The following is a 19343-nucleotide window of genomic DNA, read 5'->3' on the forward strand; positions in this document are numbered from 1 at the left end:
TTGACTGCCATTGATAGCATTTAGTCGATGTTCTTAGGTGTGAACCTAAGCCCTTCCGTTTCACAGATGGTCTAGTGCCGAGGAAGGAACCTGAGCGACGTGATCACACTGCAGGTGGCGCTCACTCACCCGTGGACTGGAAGACGCCGCTGTTGCACTGGCAGTACCGCTGGGCAAACGCCTCCATCATCCGGTCGATCTTCTGGGCCTCTCCCGGCAGCCGGAAGCTCCACAGGAACTGCCTGTGTGACGAACACAGGGTGTGTTACAGGACTTGGGGACACAATTTATTTCTCCGTCAATCCTTACACTTCCAGTGATTTTTATCCCAGAGGCCACAGGGAGAGCTGCGGGGCCACGGTCTTCTGTGAGAGTCACACAAACGTAGCACCCCATATCCCTGCGCGCTCTCTCTCTCTCAGTCAAAGGCCAAGTATTGAGTAAAAAATAAAAAATTAAGAGTTTCCTATTCAAGAGAATGCTTCTTCTCCTCAGAATAATACACGACACTGAAATATGAATAATGCTCATCCTAAAGGAACTCCACTTTCCATAAAACGAGATGCGATGCTGGAAAAGAGATTTTCTATCAAAGCTTCCACAATGATCCCTTTAATTTAAAGGGAGACCCACAGCCAGTAGGTTTCACCTGGATTATTTGCCTCTACCTAAATGACAACACCAAGGATGATGTTACCATTTACACCTATAGCCGTGAAAATACAGAACGGCAATTTCTCAGAAGGCACAAGGTAACAGACTTAGTGAAAAATTAAGTTTACTTTTCTCTTTCTCAAATGAAGTGCACCGCTAACTACCCACTTCCTATTCTAGGGCAGCAGGAAATTAAAACATTTCTAAACTGAAAATGAGAAAAGATTTCAAAATTGAAATTTCAAAAATTTCCAGAATATTGAATGAAAAACCTCTGGAAGACTTTTGCAAAATTAGCTTTCAGGATACATCGTAATTCAATTCCCTTTAACCACCCAATATTTTCAATCATAGGCCGTTAGTTAGACTGCTTTTCTTTAAGACACTTCCAGACAGTCTCAATAACCCCCAAAGGTACAATTCCCCTAAACTGCCACACCTCCCGAAGACCTGCCTCTCCCACTTTCCAAGGGGCCCACCCTGACTACACTCACCGTAAAGCCTGGACAAGGTTAAGGTCAGTGAACTCATGTAACCCCACGAAGGCATGAAGAACCTGGATGTTGAAATCATCTCTATCAAGAAAAACAAAAGACACGCAGGTGTCAGACTCTGACGCTAAGAATCCAAGGTCGTCCCAAACCCCAGCCAGGAGGTTTCCCACGCTGAGTCCCTCCCATGACCACACACAGTGAGAAAGAGCCCATACCCGTCTGCTGCATGAGCAAATGAGGAGCCCTCATACCCCCACACACCAGCTGCTGCCTCCAGGGGCACCTTGTGGCTGCTGCTGCCTCAGGACAAAACTCTCCTTAAGATCTTGGAGCATTCTGAAGTTTTTCTACTCAACTCCCGACCTCCCTGCTCTCCCTGCTCTCCCACCCACGTGCCCGAGGCCTCACCTCTCCCCTAGGTAGTCTCCGATGGCCGTCTTGTTGAGCCCTTCACCTTTATATAAGAACTGGGCAATGTCCTCACAAGTGTTCTTCAGCAGATCGTTCTCTATTAAGAACTGGATCCCCTAGAAAAGACAACAAATACCTATGATGTTTACCCCAGAAACATCTAGAAAGGAAGCGAAAGGACACAGGAAGAATGGGTGTGGGTGCTCTTGACACAGAGGAAGTGTCTAGTGAAGACCTGCCCATTGACACAAAAGCTCAGGTGAGTGAGTTTAGCAAGCAGGGCTTACATGGTGCCCGTATGAGCCGCAGCCAACACCGCCAGGCCCAGGCTGAGCGTGGCAGAGAACCCCGGCCGAAAGACTACAGGCTCCCAGGCGTCCTTCTCGCTTACCTTCTTAGGGTCCATGTTAAATTTCTTCCTGCCCATGGCTACCTGTTTGTTCCTCTGCATATTTTTCCTGTAAAACAACCATCACAGCCACTTCAGTAACCAGGTCATCAGGAGGTTTCAAAAGACAAATACAATTCCCACATGCAGCCAGTGATTTGTAGGGATTTCGGAAAGACTTATCCAGGAAAGCACAGGCACACTTAGGTCTAACGATGGAAGGTCAAGTGGAATCCTGACCCTGGCCCCAGGCTCATTCGTTCCCCACTCCAGCGGTTTTGTGTATAACTTTATTAACCGACCACTTACGTGGCCTTTTCAGCACACATCTGAATGATGTGCAGTAAGCCCACTAGGTTGTGCAGTATCACCACAACCCAGTGTTTTCATCACCCCAGCAAGTGTATGTCGTGTGAGTTAGCTTTTACCTCCATCCTTCCACCTACTGGTAGACAATTAAGCTCTTTCCAGTTTGGGGCTATTGTCAATACGAATGCTGTACACATTCTCGTACAGCCCTTCCTTGTGTGGACGTGCTTCCTTTCCCTTAAGTAAATGCCTGGGAGGTGAACTGCTGGGCACAGCGTGGGTACGTGTCTAATGTAAGAAACCGCTAAAGAGTTTTCCCATGTGGTTACACCATTGCTTCTCACCAGCACTCGCCAACACGAGGGTTGTGGGGTGGCATCTCAAGATGAACGATGTGAGCATTCTTTGGTGTCTTTTACACATACAGCTTCTTCTGTAAAGTGTCTATTCAAGTTTATGGCCCATTTTTTATTTGGGCTGTCTTTTTATTAAGTTGCATGTATTCTTTACATACGTATGTATGCATGTATGTATTCTGGATACAAATCCATTTTCAAATACAGTAGTGCAAATATTTTCTCCTGTCAGTGGCTTGCCTATTCATTTCTTTCCAACAGTACCTTTTATATAAGAGCAGAAATTTTTAATTTTGATGAACTCCAATTTATCCATTTCTTTTAAGCTACTATTTTTAAAAATGGAAAGCAAGCTATAATCCAAAACAGACAATGCAGAAACTAGCAGTGATGAGCGGGCCGCTTTCTGTACAGCACGCAGTTTCACTAATCCCTGATGGCATCGCCCACAGGAGTTTAAAATAACAAAGTCAAACAGTCTTCCAGAGCCAGACATGGAGACTTAGGCTTAGAAAAATACAGACACGCAGGAATTAGAAACAGTCCATTTATCACATCGAGCAGTTATAAAATTGTCTAGGAACTCCCCTCAAAACTAAACTCTCAAAGTCACTAACATTTCACGGAGTTAAAAGAAAAACATAACCCGCAAATACCCCTTCTCATTTTGCACTGTAATTTCATGTCTGCATTCTCTTGTCTCTAAGCATTAGGAGGTACAAACAGGCTCCCAAGGTCACCCAGACAAAACTGGGAAATCTAGCCTGCTTTATTTCACTCTTAGCCTTCATTAAGCTTTTCCTTTACAAAAAGGAGAAACAGAAACTTTAAAATACAAACACAGTGGACAACAGAGAGGAAGAAATAGGAATTCACGCAATAATTAAGGGCAGTTGAAGGCTTTTGGGGAACCTTCCAAGTTCAGCCTTTCCAACAACCTCAAAAGCCCTCACATCCACGAGTCCTCACACTGAAGGGTAGAAAGCAGGGACTGTGGCTCCACGAGTGCTTGCTGGGAAAAGAGGACAGAGAGCGCACTTCCTCCTCAAACTCGCCACAATTACCGGCTGGGCACTTGGAGGAGCTGCGGCCACAGAACCAGCCCGCAGCAGGACAGACTCACCTTTCTTCTGTGGATCCCAGGTTTTCAATTTCATTAGCTACTTCTGCTATCTCATCCTTCAGCCTCTACAAAACAAACAGCCCAGGATTACCAGGAGAGGAAGATACAGATCACATTTAAACCTCTGAAATCTCACAACTCCTTCCAATAAAAAAAAAACAAAATAAAATAGAGCAAAATGAATAAGACAAACCAAAACAAAAATCCAAAAAATTTTGGAAAATTCATCTACTCAACAAATATTTACGGAGCTCCTACCGGATGCTAAGCATTCCAGGGAACACCAAGGTGACACAGAAAGCTCCTGCCCGCAAGGGGTTTACAGTCTAGGAAGGAAGTTTATAATCATATCCACTGCGTCAAATCAGCGCCTTCCTTCCGGCGCCTCCACACTGCCTCTCGGAGCCCACCTGTGGCTTCCCAAACACCGGCGATACAGGTTCTGCCCACCAGCCCACGCTCAGGCCGCCAGCCAGCGCTGCCAAGCCAAGTGGCAGCAGAGGGAATGCCCAGCCCAGGCCGGCTTTCCGCCTCCCTCCCTCCCCCAGGTCAGCAGGCCCTGAGCAGGGACTGCGGTCACAGGGAGGGGCTGAGGGAAAAACCGCTTCGCTTTCCTAATTGACCAGCAAAACAGGAATCAAAAAATCAGGGCAAACAGTCAAAATCCACTGAAACCAGCACCAGAGCTGGTCAAGTCTTTCCTGTCCACTCTGCAGCGTGGGGGTGACAGGGTACGGCCCCCTCCCTCCCCCACCCAAGTTCCCAAACATTTCGAGGAATCCTCCAAGACTGACACCTGCTGCCTCAGGGCTAAGATAATCCAAGTCATGGCTTCTGTGACTGATTTCCTACCAAGCTTGGCAGTTATGCAAAAGAATTTAGGGAAACTGAGAAACAGCTGTGGCTGACCAGGCACCCCTGGTGACCAGATGTGAACTCATTTAACCCTTACAGCAGCCTGTCAACAGGCGTTTGCACTCTCATTGTACAGATGAAGAAACTCAAGTTCAAGGAACCAAATTTCTCGTATCTAAAATCGCTCTGCCAGTAAGTGGCCGCCTCAGGGCCTGGCCGTGGGGTCTGCTCGCCCCGCAGCCGGAGCCCCAATGCCCCCCTCGCCCACACGCCTCTCAGCAATCAGGAGAGCAGGGGTCACTCTGGCTCTGACAACTGACCGGCTGGGTGTTGCTTACAACCACTTCACTTCTCTGAGATCCCACCTCCTCACCTGTCAAGCAAAGGTGACTTTCAATACCTACACTTCGTCCAGAGCTGCAGTGACAGCAAGTCAGGCGTCAGGAGAAGACTCTATACGGGGCACATGCCATCCCAAGGGCACGAGTCGCCCTCCTGCCACCCCAAGAGCACGTGTCGCCCTCCTGTCACCCCAGTGGCACGTGCTGCCCTCCTACCTGAATGTCGGCCAGCAGCTCCTGCTTCCGCCGCCGGATGTTCTCCAGCTCCTGACGCTCCTCTGCAGTCAGGTCACTGGGGACTGCAGGAGAAAAGTGTTGTAAGAAAGCTTTAATCTCGCCAAAAATAAATAAAATTCAAAAACCACAAAAGGACAAAGATACCACAGAAATGTCAAAGGGAAAGGGGCCTGGGATCACAGAGGAAAAGCTCTGCTATAGGAGCCCTTGGCACGAGAAATGAGAGAAAAAAAGGCTGCTTTGGGGTAAGTGAGGCCGGAAGGAAAGAGGCTCCACTGGGCCGGCCACATCCATCCCCGCTGGTCAACCGCCTCTCGAGGCCTCTGCTCCCGCCCCCAGGCCAAGTCCCACCTGGCGAGATGCCCGTGACATCCTTAGGTGGGCGGGGGAGGCACACTGCAAGGCCTGAAGGGCTGTGTGCCATTTCTGCATGGGGTGGGGGGAGGCATTGTACGCACAGAGAAGAAAATCTACCCCCAACTGAAAACGGTGCTTAACTCTGGGGACTAGGTTAGGGGGGCTTTTCTCTTTGCTTTACACATTCTACATCGTTTCAATCATGTTTTAAAAGGAGCTCGTATCCTGAGAACAAAGTTAACTTATTCCAATCCCAGCTCTCACCACAAAACACTCTGCATTCCTTCAAGACTCCATTTCCTCACCTATAAAAACAGGGTTCAGGACAGACACCCCGTAAAATGACCCTTCTGACTGTGCTGGGGAAGCCATGTGGTCACAGAAGAACAAGCATTGGCGTCGGGTAAACGGGGCTCAGATCCACCCCGCACCAATTAGGTCACTCTGCACAAGTCACTTAACCTGCTCGGGCCACGTTTCATTACCAGTGAAGTGGGGGCCCCGTGGCACTTTCTCAGACTGCTGTGAGGACCAGGTCCAGCAGGGTGATTCAAGTGGCGGCTCCTGTTCCCTTTAGGGCCAAAGCCGAGGGACCGTGCAGCCTGATGGCTGGGGCACTGGGTCGATGCTTCTCTCCTGTGAGCAGGCATCTACGTGAGTTAGAACTCGATGTGTACCACGGTGTCCATGGGACGTGTGGCCATTAAGCACTTGAAATGTGGCAAACCTAGTTGAAGAGGTGCTGTGTGTGAAATGCACACCAGCCTTTGTACAAAAGAGTAAACTATCTCTTTAATAAGATTTTAAATTGAGTACACACTGAAGCAATAACGATAAATCAAATACATTATTTGAATCGCTGCACTCGTGGCTGGTGGCACCTTCCCACTGGACGGCAGACTGGGGACAACAGCTCCGCCTGACAGCAGTCGGGACGCAGCCACCACTCTCTCTTAACTGTGACGCTGAAACGTAATCGACTCTGTCCACGGGGCAGTTAACTTTCCCCAACCAGCTCATAAAAACCACGTACGGCAACAAAGAAGGTAGAAACAAACCACAGACCACAGTGAAGTCTACAGCATGCGTTAAGCTGTATTTTTTAAAAGCCGAATTTTCTTTTTTTGTCCAGTGTTTTGTCACCTTCCTCTAGGAAAGGGCCTTTAAACGCCAAGACCCACAATAAGAAATGCATCTGATATCATGACTCAATCTCCCCCATACACAACAGTATCAGAGATGATATCATGGAAAATCCACTGACACTGTCGTTTTACTCTTCGTTTTAACAGTGGCCGTGGCCCACTGAACTGATTTCGTAGCTTCACGAATGTTCCAAACGCCATGGTTTGAAGACCACCCCCCCCATGGCCTTGGAGGCTGGCAGGGAACCACCCTGAAGACTCCGTAAGACCACGGTGCGCCTCCCATGGTGTCCCTAGAACTCAGGGCCGAGCGTTCCAGTTCCATCGGCTGCTGCAAGAGAACGTGAGCCTGCGGCCGGATCAGCTGTCAGAGCGAACACCACCTGGAGACTGCGCAGCCCCACAGCGCCACCGGCCCCACCCGAGGGACAAGTATGCCTACGGAGTTCAACCGCTTGGGACACCCCCACAGACTACACAGGCTTCTGGTCCGTGAAGACCAGGCATCCCCTTTAAGAAACGAACTTCCTGCCGTTCTAGAAGACAAATACTCAGTCTCACTTAACATGGTTTTGACAATTTGAGGCAATGATTCATTAATCACTAGTCCATGCGTGTAACTAATCGGGCTTTGGTTTGGCCCCTACAGAGGCGGCTCAATCAGATCACCGATGTGTCTCGACAGCAGCAGAGCCGGATCCGAGGTTTCCACAGAGGCTGGTGAAACCAGAACTGTCGTGTACGACGTGTATGTCTGAAGACTACTATGTGCCCTGAGAAACCAATTTTCATCGTTCCAAACTAGAAAATCTCTGTGGTTTTCTTTTCACAATCTAAGCATTGGGGGCTAGCAGGCACACGTGACAATTTTTCTAGAAGGTCAGAATCTAGTTTCTGTATTATAAATGCAAAATGCACCTCTAGTCCTCCACCTTCTGAGACACTATTTTAGAAACAGTACAGGAATTTTTAAAAGCTATAAATCTACAGTATCAAAGAGTCCAGGGGCCTCGGACAGAAGAGACGTCAGCAATGTCCAGGACAGAGAGAGGAGTGCTAACAGCTCCTTTGGGAATGCAAACCCCAGGGACCCTGCATGCCTGCCACTGCTGTGTTGGCAGTGCCCAGGACAGAGCCTGGCGCACGAAAGGTTTCAAATATACATCATGATTCCCAGGCAAAGACAAAAGAACTGACGCAACTGGTGAGCGAGCAGCTACGGGGAACGGGGCCCGTGAAGTCTCCCATTGCAACGTCTGGGAGACACAGGCTGGCTCAGGCCTGCCCTGCCTGAGCAGAGGCTCATGGTCCAGGAGGTCCACCCGTCACGGAGCCGCAACTTAACCTGTCCACTGTGTGGCTCTCAGAGATGACTGAGCCTACAGCCGACAGGAGGAACAGGCAGGGGACAGAAACCCACCCTGGAGCAGACAGAGGTAATTAAGGGAACAAAAGACAACTTTCAAAGAACAGGAAACCCTGAAAAGGGACAATTACAGAAAAACAAGCTCTTGGAAATTAAACAAATTTTGCCCTTCCAGCCTCTCCCCAAAATAAAACAAGTCAACAAAGGAATAAAAGATAAAGCTGAGGCACTCCCACAGAACAAAGAGCAAAACGCAAAGACTTGAAAATAGAAGCAAAAAGTCTGTTCATTCAGTACTTTAAAAAGAGTTTTTTTTTGTTTTTTTTTTAAGTCTCACAGAGAGATAGTCACAGTAACATTCAGAAGGCAGAGAATGAAAGAATGGTGGACAGCTTGGAACAGGAAGCCAACGGGCTGCCAGAACGTCCTCGCAAAGAATGAAATCGATCCTGAAGCAGAGAATGAATGAGAAAGCACTGAGGAGTATTTATGATGTGAGAAGGCAGCCTTCGGTCTTCTCAACAGAATGGAAAGGTACACACAGCAAGCCCCTACTTGACACCACGTAAGGAAACCCATGTTACCACAGGCTAATTGATCCAAACGAGTCAAGTCTCATCAACAGTGTAACACAACGACGGGGGATGGTGAACGAAATAAGCGTCTGCGGTAACTGGAAACCAATCCCTGTGTGGCGGCATTCTGCGCCGTCAGGGGAAGCTCAGGAAGAAGAGCCCACCTGACGGTGGTGCTGGGAACTCCTCCCTCCCGAGAAGGAACTGACCGGGCCCACGGCGGCTCCAGGCTGAGCTCCACGGTCCCCACTGCGGTTGTTAACGGCAGAGTCAGCGTGTGGACACAGCAGAAAGGCTAAGCCAGGTTACAGGACAGAAGTGACATGTTATCGACCGTGACCATGTCAAAGTGGAGGAAGAATGGACAGAGGTGTGCAGGACGGAGGGAGGGGCCATCAGGGAATGGGGGGAGGAGTAAAAGATCAACGAGGAACCCACTTTGTAAGTAAGCATATGGAGTTTCAAAGGGGAAAATAAAGGAAACAAAAGTTGTGATAAACTACGAAAAATGGGCGGGGAGAGCGTGAAGGACGCGAGTGACGTCGGTGGAGGAAGTCAGGAGATAATCTTTGACTCCAGTAAAAGTCAGCGATGTAAGAATATTAAATACGCATCTGGCAGCACCGACCAGAAGATCAACAACCGGAAATTACGAGCGGCGGCTTCTGGGCGTGGGTCTGGGGTGGGGTAACAGGGCATGTGAGCTTCTGAACGCTCGCTTAAAAAGCACATTGAGGTACTACTGCATTTGCAAAATGAAGAATAAAAATGTTAATCTCTGGTTATTAGAAAATACAGGCCTTCTGGGACCTCATGGCTGGACCAGAAAAAGCTTCTAGCCAATTCGCAGCCAGAATAAACAAGACATTTGCTCACTTTACTTCATGCGGTGTCCTGACATCAACCACACGAATTCTAAATCACTTCTTCCTTCCACGTTAGTCACCTTAAATCACAGTGCTGCTTTCCTTTTGCTCCAACAAATCATCAAAGAACTTACAGAAGAAAAGCAGATCTCATTAGATTGTTAGGTCTCACTTCTCTAGAATTGTGCTCTGAGATGAGGAAAAAATACAGTATTTTAATAAAGTTCTCCTCTACTTAAACTTACCAGTGCAACATAAGTCTTCGTGCTCATACTGCCCACGAGGGGGAAAAGAAATTCCACACACAAAATGCTTAACTTCACTTAACAGTACAAAGACTCCAAGCTCTGGTTGGAGAGCTGGGCTGGGGTGACCCCCGCGATCCTGGCTGGTGTCTGAGGATCCCCCGGAGGCCACAGCAGGACAGGAAGGAGGAGCTAGGACTCAAAACAACCACGTCCACTCTGCACCCCAGCTCCTGGGGAAGCAGCGCGGGCCCCTGGGCTGGGCATCTACCCATGGCGCGGCTTTCCTGCGTGGCCAACAGGGTTAAAATGTAAAAGATGGGCTGACAGGCCAGATGGCAGAGCAACAAACAACTCCTCCTCCCCGGGCCGCCACGTGCTGCAGCAGCTTCTGCGCCAGGAAGGGCAGCTAAGCCCTCTTCTCTTGGAAAGAATGGGGGCGGGGCGCAGCAGCCTGTGCCCAGAGGACAGATGCAGAGCCAGAGGGTCCCCAGGCCTTGAGACTCGGTTCCTGCAGAGGTTAATGCACAAGGTGTCCTGCTTCCAGCGCGGGGACCAGCCCAGCTTGGGCCCCGCAGCGTCCCCTTGCAGGGTTCCGATTAATGAAGGAGATTCAAGTGCCTGCCACAACAAGGGGTCATTGTGCTCAGCTGTGAATAGAAAAGCCACACAGGGACGCTTCTATTTATTTCTTTATTTAAATGTTGCTTTGCAGATTTTACCAGTGGCAGAAACCCAGAGCTGAAATGTGCTCCACACGGTGCACACAAAGGAGGGCTGTCTTAAAGGGACACGGCCTCCTTCCCGGCCAGCGGCCCAGGAACAAGCGCGTGGCCGGCAACCAAGGCTCCCGCCCAGCTGCTCCCTGCTCTGTGCCACGGGCAGGTGCCCAGTGACCCGCCATGAACTTCAACTGGAAAGCGGTTCTGACAGCAGTGTCTGCTCAGCAGGAGCACAGGCCACTGCTAACCACAGTGGACGGACGGCGCTGTCTGTCCTGCATCCATCCAGAGAGACCTAAACCCAACAGTGAGCGCGGCGTGCATGAGGGCCAGGACACCACTGAGGTCGTGGCTACACCAGGACCCTCTGTAGCTTAAAATACACCACTGGCCTTCTTTATTCCACCATGATCATCAACCATCCTCCTTACAACAGCCCCTGCCTTGCACTGGAGAAGGGTCCAAATTGAACCGGCGCAGCACAGACACTTTTGAAGAAGTGGGGCCGAGTCCGAAAAGGCCTCCCTTTCTTTCCCCGACGTGTGGAGGAGACAGCCAGCCAGAGAACGGCCTAGCCCAACTTCCCACCAGGCCAAGGAGGGCACTGGCCAGTCGGACACACTGCCGGCCCCCAGCCCACCCGCCTGGTACCAGGGGCCCCTGCTGAGCAAGGCCCAGCCCTCCAGAGCTGTGCAGTTCACGAAGACTGAGACAGGAGGCTGAGAACACGGACCCCAGGAGCCTAACCGTCAGCCCACATAAAGCAGGGGCGGCCGGGGTGAGGGGAGCGAGTGCCATGCCCTCCTTCCCTCCTTCCCGGCTCTGGATGGAAGGTGCATCGGCCATTTATAATACAAAGAGCTTGGGGTTCAAGAGCGCAAATCAGGGTAAGTATCTGAGAGCGAAGGAAGGGGTGACTGTCCCCTTCCAAAGACGTGAAGATCAAAGGGCCCGTGCAGGTCACACCTCAGCCCTCTGACCTCAGCCTGGGCAGCTGCTACCTCAGATCACCTCCCCCGCCCTGCCCTGGGGGAACGTCACCTCATCTCCCAGGAAACCCCAGTGACTCACAACGTGAAAAATTCAAGACTAGAAAGAACTCAGGCTTCGGAGAGACAAACGTTAGGCAAACTTTTGTAAAAGTCTGAATTCGTGATGACGTTAGAAATACAGGGGTCACATCATTAAGACAGAGATACGAATGCAGTCGAAATTCAGTGTCTCTCAGGTAAAGGCAACACAAAGATCCCCAAAAGTTGTACTGATTTCGCTGAAAGCCCTGAATTTAGAAACAGGTCTCTGGGTAGCTGTCAAAACCATAGCGTAGGAGAGAAGATGGACAGAGCAAAGGAATGTGACTGAAGCCCAGAACATGGGGACACACAGGTGGCCATTCACTTCACACCTTTGTGGAAAGTCAGGAAACTTTGGGAAACTGATTACTTTCCTTCCTACTAGGTCAAAACGATAGCCATCCTTTCTAAATAGTACCATGCTATTCTGACTTCAAAGGGAAATTCTGACACGTTACAACACGGGTGAGCTTGAGACCATTATGCTAAGAGAAATTAGCCAGTCCCAAAAGGATAAACCCTCCATGATTCCAGTCAGAGGAGGGGCTGAGAGTGGTCAAGTCCCCAGAGACAGAAAGTAGAAGGGTGGGTGCCAGGGTGGGGGCGGGGGTGGGGAGCTGCTGTTTCCATTTTGCACGAGGAAAAAGCTTTGGACGCTGGTTGCACAAGAATGTGAATGTGCTTAACACCATTGACCTGCACACTTAAAACGGCAAATTTTATGTTATGTGTATTTTATCATAATTAAAAATTTAATAGCAATATCCTGACTTTTTGGTTCCTGCTTACCTTAGTTTCTTTCAAGAAGCTATCATTTGACTTTTGTGTAGAACATTTTAAAAGAAATATCTCACCACCAATTTACGGCCTAAGAGGTTTTAACAGAATTTACACCCCCGACCAGGACCGGAAAGAGTTAAATTAGCATATGGCCAGCATAACTGATACTCAACGTGGGGGGGGGGGGGGCGCCTTCTAGCAAATTGCCAATACGCATATATAGATTCTTCTAGTTTAAATTCTTTCCACACAAAACCACCCAGTCTCCCACCTAGGAGTATATTAAAGATTTTATTACCATATTCTGCATTTTTAAGGAAAACTTTCCTAACCACCAACCCAACACTCAGGCCTGTTCATTCAGCTGAGCCGCTGCCCAGGGCTAAGAGGAGGGACACCTGTGTAGGGTTTCCACTGAGTAGTTAGTGCTGTGACCTTGGGGGCCACCACGTCTCCCGCCCCAATTTCCTTAAGCATGGACGGGGCATGTCACCATCCCTGCCCGTCTGGAATGAGAGAATACACAGAATGTATATTAAAGACAGCCATAAGCTGTCTTATAAAAGAAGGTATTTTACCCTTTACACAGAGAAGAGAATCGACACATTTTGAAGCCTCAGTTTGCATAACCTTACGACTTAACCAGCTAACCAAAGGTCAAATTTCAAGGCAGTAAAAGAAACTAAGTCACAAAATTTTATCCAAAAAGTTAGCTTTGGAAGAACAACGTGAACATCTGCTTTCAATAAAGACTTAAACTAGAAGAAAATCATCATTTTCAGAACCTCAACCTTTTCCAAAACCTGGCAGTGCTGGTTTCTGATCCAGCTGGAATTCTGCAGCCGTTTCTTTCTAGCACTCCTACTGCCAATCCTCGTCTCCAAGGCTGCTTTTGAACGGATCCCAGGAGCTGAGAGCGGAGCTGCACCCAGCTCACCAAGGAAGAGCCTTCTACCTCTGGCCCCCTGGAGACAGTGGCCGAGTCCTTCCCTCCCAGGGAAAGCCTGGAGTTCCCCAGTCCACCAGAAACACCAAGCCCGCCCCCCCTCGGCCCCTCCCCCCCCCAGTGAAGGGCTCCAGAGCCCTGGGAGGCCCGTGCCAGCTGCAATCACCATCAGCCACAGCTGGGCTACCACACCCCCACCACGTCCAAAATAGAGGCTCAAGGGGATTTTAAGAAGTCAGTTTTCTCTCACTTTACCTTCCTCTAAAACCTATTTGCATGCTGCTCCTTTGCAAAACCCTGCATTTTTCTGCACACTGACACATCCTCCTCCCTCGGTCTGACAGCTGGAACAGTCACCTAAGATCAAATTAAATGTGCACCCCAATCTCTTTTCTATATGCACTGCTGGAAAGAGGGCTCCCCACACCCAGGCAAGGGTCCAAAGTCCTTAAAGAATAACAGAGAAACTCCTGCAGTGGCTCCAGAGGGAGAATCGCCCTGAATTTTGTCCCTCGGCTTCCTGCCGTCCTATTTCTAACCTCACCGAAGCAGGAGCATGGAAATTGGTTATCAGCGTGTTCCTAAATCTCAGGCCCAGAAGAAACCACACTGAAAGCTTGCACATCTATCTGAAGGAGCCAGAGGAAAAGCCCTAGGAGAAGAGAACAGAATGCAAACCCACAAGATAGCGGTGGTGCGGAGACCAGCCCTTCAGACAGCAGCTCTGCGGGCTCCTGGGGGGGCGGGCAGGAGGCAGATAACAGAGCAGGGTCCCCGCCCGGTACATGATGCTCCAAACCTGGACTTGCCGCGCCACCCACCCGGCTCTTACCCAGGGCGAGTGCCCTCTCCTGAGGCCCCTGTGTCCTGGCCACCCCGAGCAGCAGCGTCAAAGCCTGGGCAGGTCGCCACGGTCCGCTTCACAGCCCATGATGGACCAGCACCGCGACCCCACCGCCCCAGGCTCCCGGGTGCTCCCACAGCGCCAGGTGGAGGGAGGCACGGAGCAGGCACAGCATGTGTGCCAGCTCAGCCGGGGTGGGGGCGGGGCTGGAGGAAACAAAAGCCGAGCAGGCACCCCCTAGCAGGAAGGGAGCCGATCCTGGCGGGGAAGGCTGCGTGGACGGGGATGCGGTGTGGGGCTGCCGGCTGACACTTGCAGTGCGCCCGCTCAGCTCCTCCAGGCGATCGGCAGCCCCTCCCTCCGCTCCTCACTCAGTCTCCTGCGGGGGAGGGGACGCACCTCGGCATTCGCTCTGCGCTCACAGGCTGCACTTGCCTCTCCCCTCAGAAACAAAACCCTGATGGCTGCTTCCCCAGGAGGGTGTTAACCCTTCCTTAGGATGCCCTCTCCTTCCTGAGGGAGGACACGGGACAGGGTCGAGGAGTGCCTTGCGGGCTATTCCGCCACCCTTGCCACAGGCCACCTCCTCCCTCCCTTCCTTCCTTCCTTCCTTCCTCGGCTCGGCTTCCTGTCCCGAGGCCTCAGACCCCCTCTCTGCATGGGTGCTCCTGCCTTCTCACCACCGGGCGTGCCCCCACGTGGTGCTGGCCGCTGTCCCCGCACTGCAATGGCCCTGTTTCCTGACCAGAGGCTGCGACACCGCAGGCCAGCCCACTGTGCTCAGGGTGAGTTAGGCAGGGTGATCCTGGGGACAATAGTGGAAGACGGCTGGTAACAAGAAGCATCACTACAGCCCGACAGCAGTGACCCCCGACCTCAGAGGGTACGAGGATCCCCGCCAGCCCTGCGTGAAACACAGATGTGGGGTGCCGGGCCCCCAGGTTAAACCAGAGCACAAGACAACTGGAAGCGCCTGTCTGCAGACCACCGAGAAACACTGCCTTTGACTAAAAGCGAGGAGACACAGGCTTTTTTTAGAACAAGTCCCAAACAGGCAAGAGAAAAACAAAATGAATCATTACACTAGACGACGGTTCTGGATCTCGGCACTATTGACATTTCAGCAGATCGCCCCGTGTTGGGGGCCGTCCTGTGCAATGGAGCATGTGTGGCTGCACCCCGACCTCTACCCACTGGATGCCACCCCCAGGTGTGACAACCAAAAATGTCTCCAAGCAGTGCCAAACGTCCCCTGAGGGCAAAACCGCCCTGGTCAAGAACCACTGCTCTGGATAAACAAACATACAAAAAAGGACAAAACTAAAAACCCGCACAGGGCACCCATGTTGGTAAAGGCACAGGTTCTGAGAAGGAAGGACCTGAACCGCCAACAGGGACGCTCTTCGGAGACAGGAGGTGGACAGGGCGCAGCAGAGGCTCCCACACTTCGTCTCAGACCCCGCTGCATGCAGCCGACCGTTGAACAACGCGGGTTTGAATACCACGGCTTCCCTGAGAGGCGGATTTTTTTCAATAAACACCTGTACTGGTTTTGATTTGCGGACGGGAGTCTGCGGACACGGGGGCCGACTGTAGGCATTAATTTACCCCATTTCACAGAGGGGCCTCGAGTATCCGAGGCTTTGGGTATCTGCAGGGGGTCCTGGAACCAATACCCCACAGGTACACAGAGACAGCCAAAGGTTTAGGGGAGTCAAAAGTTACACTTGGATTTGACAGCATGGGGGGGTTGGTGCCCCTAATCCCCCACGTTGTTCAAGGGTCAACTCTATTTGGATCCACAACTAAGGCAAAACTCTAGGTTGAAATTTCTATTCAGAGAAAACAGGGAAATGTCACCAGGCACTAACCCAAACCATTTGCTCGGACTGATGCCTCGTGTTTGTACTGTGGAAGAAAAGCACGAGAGGCCTGTGGTAAAGGCCTGGGAAGCTCCTGCTGAGCCAGGCCATTACTTTATACGTGGGAATCCATCTGGCTTCTCTGAATCAGAATCCTGAACGCTTAACAGAAAATTCAAAAGAGGAGAGACTTTAGATGCCAGAAAGGAGCTGCAGCAACAGCCACCGACCCGGAAAAGAAAGTCACTTTTTAGGTCAGCAGTTAGGCTTTTATGATTTCTCTGTAGAGTGAGGACGGAAGAACACACGAAGTCAAGAAATTATTTTCTGAAGGAAGGAAGGAAAAGCGCTGGGGCAAGTCCTGACCACATGGAGCTGGGGACAGCAGGACTAGACTTCTCCGTCCCTGTTTCCCCCAGTGTCACCAATCTTCACATAACCAAACACAGCACGTACTCAGGAGAAGAACACGTGCAGTCACGAGATCATCACGTCTTCACTGTGCTGTTTAGCTGAAGTTCCGGGCTCACTCTGACGTCCCTCCGGGAGCCGTGGTGATGGCTCTCCCTGGCAGAGCTGGCCGGGCTGGACCAGGTCACTTCTAAGACCCTCCGTGGCCCCACGAGTCTGACCACACTGTGTTGGGTGACGGTCCCAGCTGCAAGATGAAACCCACGTAAATCCCCCACGAGTTGGAGCTTCACAAGGTAAGTATGAGACTCACAAGACTCTTTTTCTAGAAAGGACATCTTCCCTAAGCACAGAAAAGAACAATGAAGTTCAGTACAGGTGCCTTTGGGGGGGGCGGGGGCCTGTCGAATGCAACAGGAAAGCAGGGAGCGGATAGTATTAAAAATTCCCAGAAGGTCTGGCCTCTACCTTTGATGGAGCCAGCAGCAAACTATGTGGGTTCCGCCAGCTGCCACCACAAACATCCTTCCGCGAGCCATCCAGAGCCACAGGGAGGGTCACGCGTTCCCAGGTCTGGGCACCTGCCTCGTCCTCGCCCCAGCTGACCGCTCTGCAGGCTGACAAGGGCTCCTCAGGCCGCAGACCCGGGCCTGCCAGGACCACACACCCTGCCTTTCCTGCCCATGACGCTGGCTCCTTTGACAGCCCACCTGCCTCCTGGAATCCAGGTCCTGAGCACGGCGGCCGGCCTCATGCTTCTACACTCCGTAACAGAGAACATGGGAGGCCACAGAAAGCCGCGGAAGACGGGGAAGGGTCCACCTTCTCCAAAGGGGCAGACCCCGTGCCATGTTTCTGCTCAGACTTCATCAAGAAGAGAGAGCGGTTCTGATCCTCTGACAACAAACTCTACTGGCCCTCCTTTCTGGTGTGCTCCGCAGGGGAGCCTGTAACACTCAGACCACAGCGAGTCCCCTTCAAAATTTGTCACAGCAGATGGTGACGCAGGTCTGCCGGGAGGCGTGCTTTGTACAATGCCAAGCGCTCCTGCTTAAAAATAAAGATGTAACCATTTTTGATTCTGCAAAATACCAAGCCAGCCCGTAGAGAAGGGAGTGAGAACTCACTCCGTGGGAGTATGAATTTACAGTCACAGCACCGGAGCGCGCCACTTCAGTCCTCACCTCAGCCAGGGAATGAGGAAGGCACGATCCCAGGGAATGAACGCGTAAGGGGACGGGACGAGGTGGGAGGTTACCACGGGTGCGTGTTTCAGATGCAACCGAAAATCAACACCCTCGTGCAGAGGCACTATACTTACTTCTGTTTGGAGATTTTTCCTATAAATGATACTTTATACTCACATGGTGACTTATAGCTTAAAATGTGTTATCATTTCCATTTTTATTTGAATGTGACAACAAAGTCCAACTATGAACTATGCCTATTTCCTGACAATAAACTATGCGCCGTGTAACCTCCCGTTTCCAGAGAAGACTCACGGAGTACGAAGCACCTACCGGGTCAGCCGCTAACGGAGCTTAGTACTAAGTCAGGATCCCCGGCTGAGGCCTCGGCTCTTTATTTCCTCTCACTGTTACAAGCAGGCTCCCGTCAGCTCAGCATTTACTGAGCATGTGCACAGGCCCAGCCTGTGCGTGGCGCTGGGATTTAAATAGCTCCAGCCCCTCCCTGAGTGGAACGTGAATGCCAGTGGAGGATGCACGTGAGCCCGTTGGGCACCACACACTGCCACCGCAGCCGCGCACGCCCAGTACTCAGGGACACCTGGGGACAGACGCCGAGAGGCTTCCGAGGGGCCGGGCCTCTGGGACAGGACTTGAGGACGAATGGATTGTCCAAACAGAGCAGCACAGACCAGTGTGGACCCACATGTCACACGAGACAGGGAGGCCAGGCGTGGCTGGGTGCCTGGGTCAGGTCAGGGCCCAGGACACGTGGGGACGGGGACAGCACTCAGAAGAGCCCAGAGAGTACTGTGAGGCCTCGTGTCCCACACAGCGAGGGGCTTGGACTCCACCCCACAGAGGAGGTTGAAAGGCAAATCAAGGGGAACTAAGCATCCCGAAGATAAGATTCAACAGCTAAAAGCGCACCTCCGGCAGTGACGACAGCTGTGCCTGATTCAGTCCCCTGGTCCATGCCCACCTAACATACCTGCGAAAGACGGCAACCGAAACTGATGAGCGAAAGCGCCAGTAAGGACAGAGGCAGAAAGCACTAACTGTCACTTAAGGGCTGGGGCTCTGACTTGGTGCATCAGGAGAGGACCTGACTTCTTTAAAGAAATCTTCAGAACCCCCCACTTCCCTTTACTGGGCATGCTCTTTGGGTTAAACATCTAGGAAAAGCAGCTCTCGTGCGCGTAAGGCTGACACCTAACTCTCCCTTCTCTCCCTCTCCTGGGACCTCGGGGAGCTGCCCAAGGAAAGTCCACAGCTCCCTTCATTGCACACGTGCCCGACGCTGTTTCTGCATCTCATCTCAACACCATGGGGCAGCGGCTTTAGCGGTGGTTAAAAAGGTAACGTGCCCCCCTAAGGTCCCGGGGGGGAGGGCTAGAGGAACGGAGAGAAGCGCTCATTTCTGGAGGCCCCTTCTTCAAAGCAAAGGTGCCCATTGATCTAACCCTAAACTCTGGTGTCTGAAGTCCCTGCCCTAAAATGGTGTCTCACACCCCCACCACTGAAACAAGTGCCACACGCTGAATGGCTAGTGTGGAATTTTAAAGCTCTCGGACGGTTAGAGGCTGATGACATCGTTCGTTAAACAACGCCCCCTCCGTGGGTCTACAGCCAGGCTTGTCTAGAGGACACGGTCACCAGCAGTCAGCATCTGCCCAGGCCAGTGGGTCACACCTAATGTCCTTTTTCACTCTCAAAAGTACCCGCTTTTGAACTAGAGACCTTCGAACTCGAGTCTACCGTAGACTGGCCTTTCGGATACAACACCTCCCCCACGG

The 19343-nt window shown here is 51.4% G+C and overlaps 1 protein-coding gene across 3 annotated transcripts in view; it reads right to left on the reverse strand.

Annotated features, from left to right (window-relative positions):
* Positions 1-19343, reverse strand: part of CYTH1 (cytohesin 1) — a 69359-nt gene that overhangs the window by 14497 nt on the left and 35519 nt on the right. For 2 of the 3 annotated variants that reach the window (XM_033090350.1, XM_033090349.1), the window contains exons 2-7: positions 5148-5230; positions 3736-3800; positions 1951-2017; positions 1557-1675; positions 1149-1229; positions 130-242 (exon numbers count right to left, since the gene is read on the reverse strand). In XM_033090350.1, coding sequence (XP_032946241.1) covers positions 130-242; positions 1149-1229; positions 1557-1675; positions 1951-2017; positions 3736-3800; positions 5148-5230 — 528 coding nt within the window. Of the gene's footprint in view, positions 1-129; positions 243-1148; positions 1230-1556; positions 1676-1950; positions 2018-3735; positions 3801-5147; positions 5231-14075; positions 14366-19343 lie in introns of those variants that run through there. The other variant, XM_033090351.1, reaches the window with a different exon arrangement.

Source organism: Rhinolophus ferrumequinum, chromosome 21 (genome assembly GCF_004115265.2).
Source record: "Rhinolophus ferrumequinum isolate MPI-CBG mRhiFer1 chromosome 21, mRhiFer1_v1.p, whole genome shotgun sequence".
NCBI lineage: Eukaryota > Metazoa > Chordata > Mammalia > Chiroptera > Rhinolophidae > Rhinolophus > Rhinolophus ferrumequinum.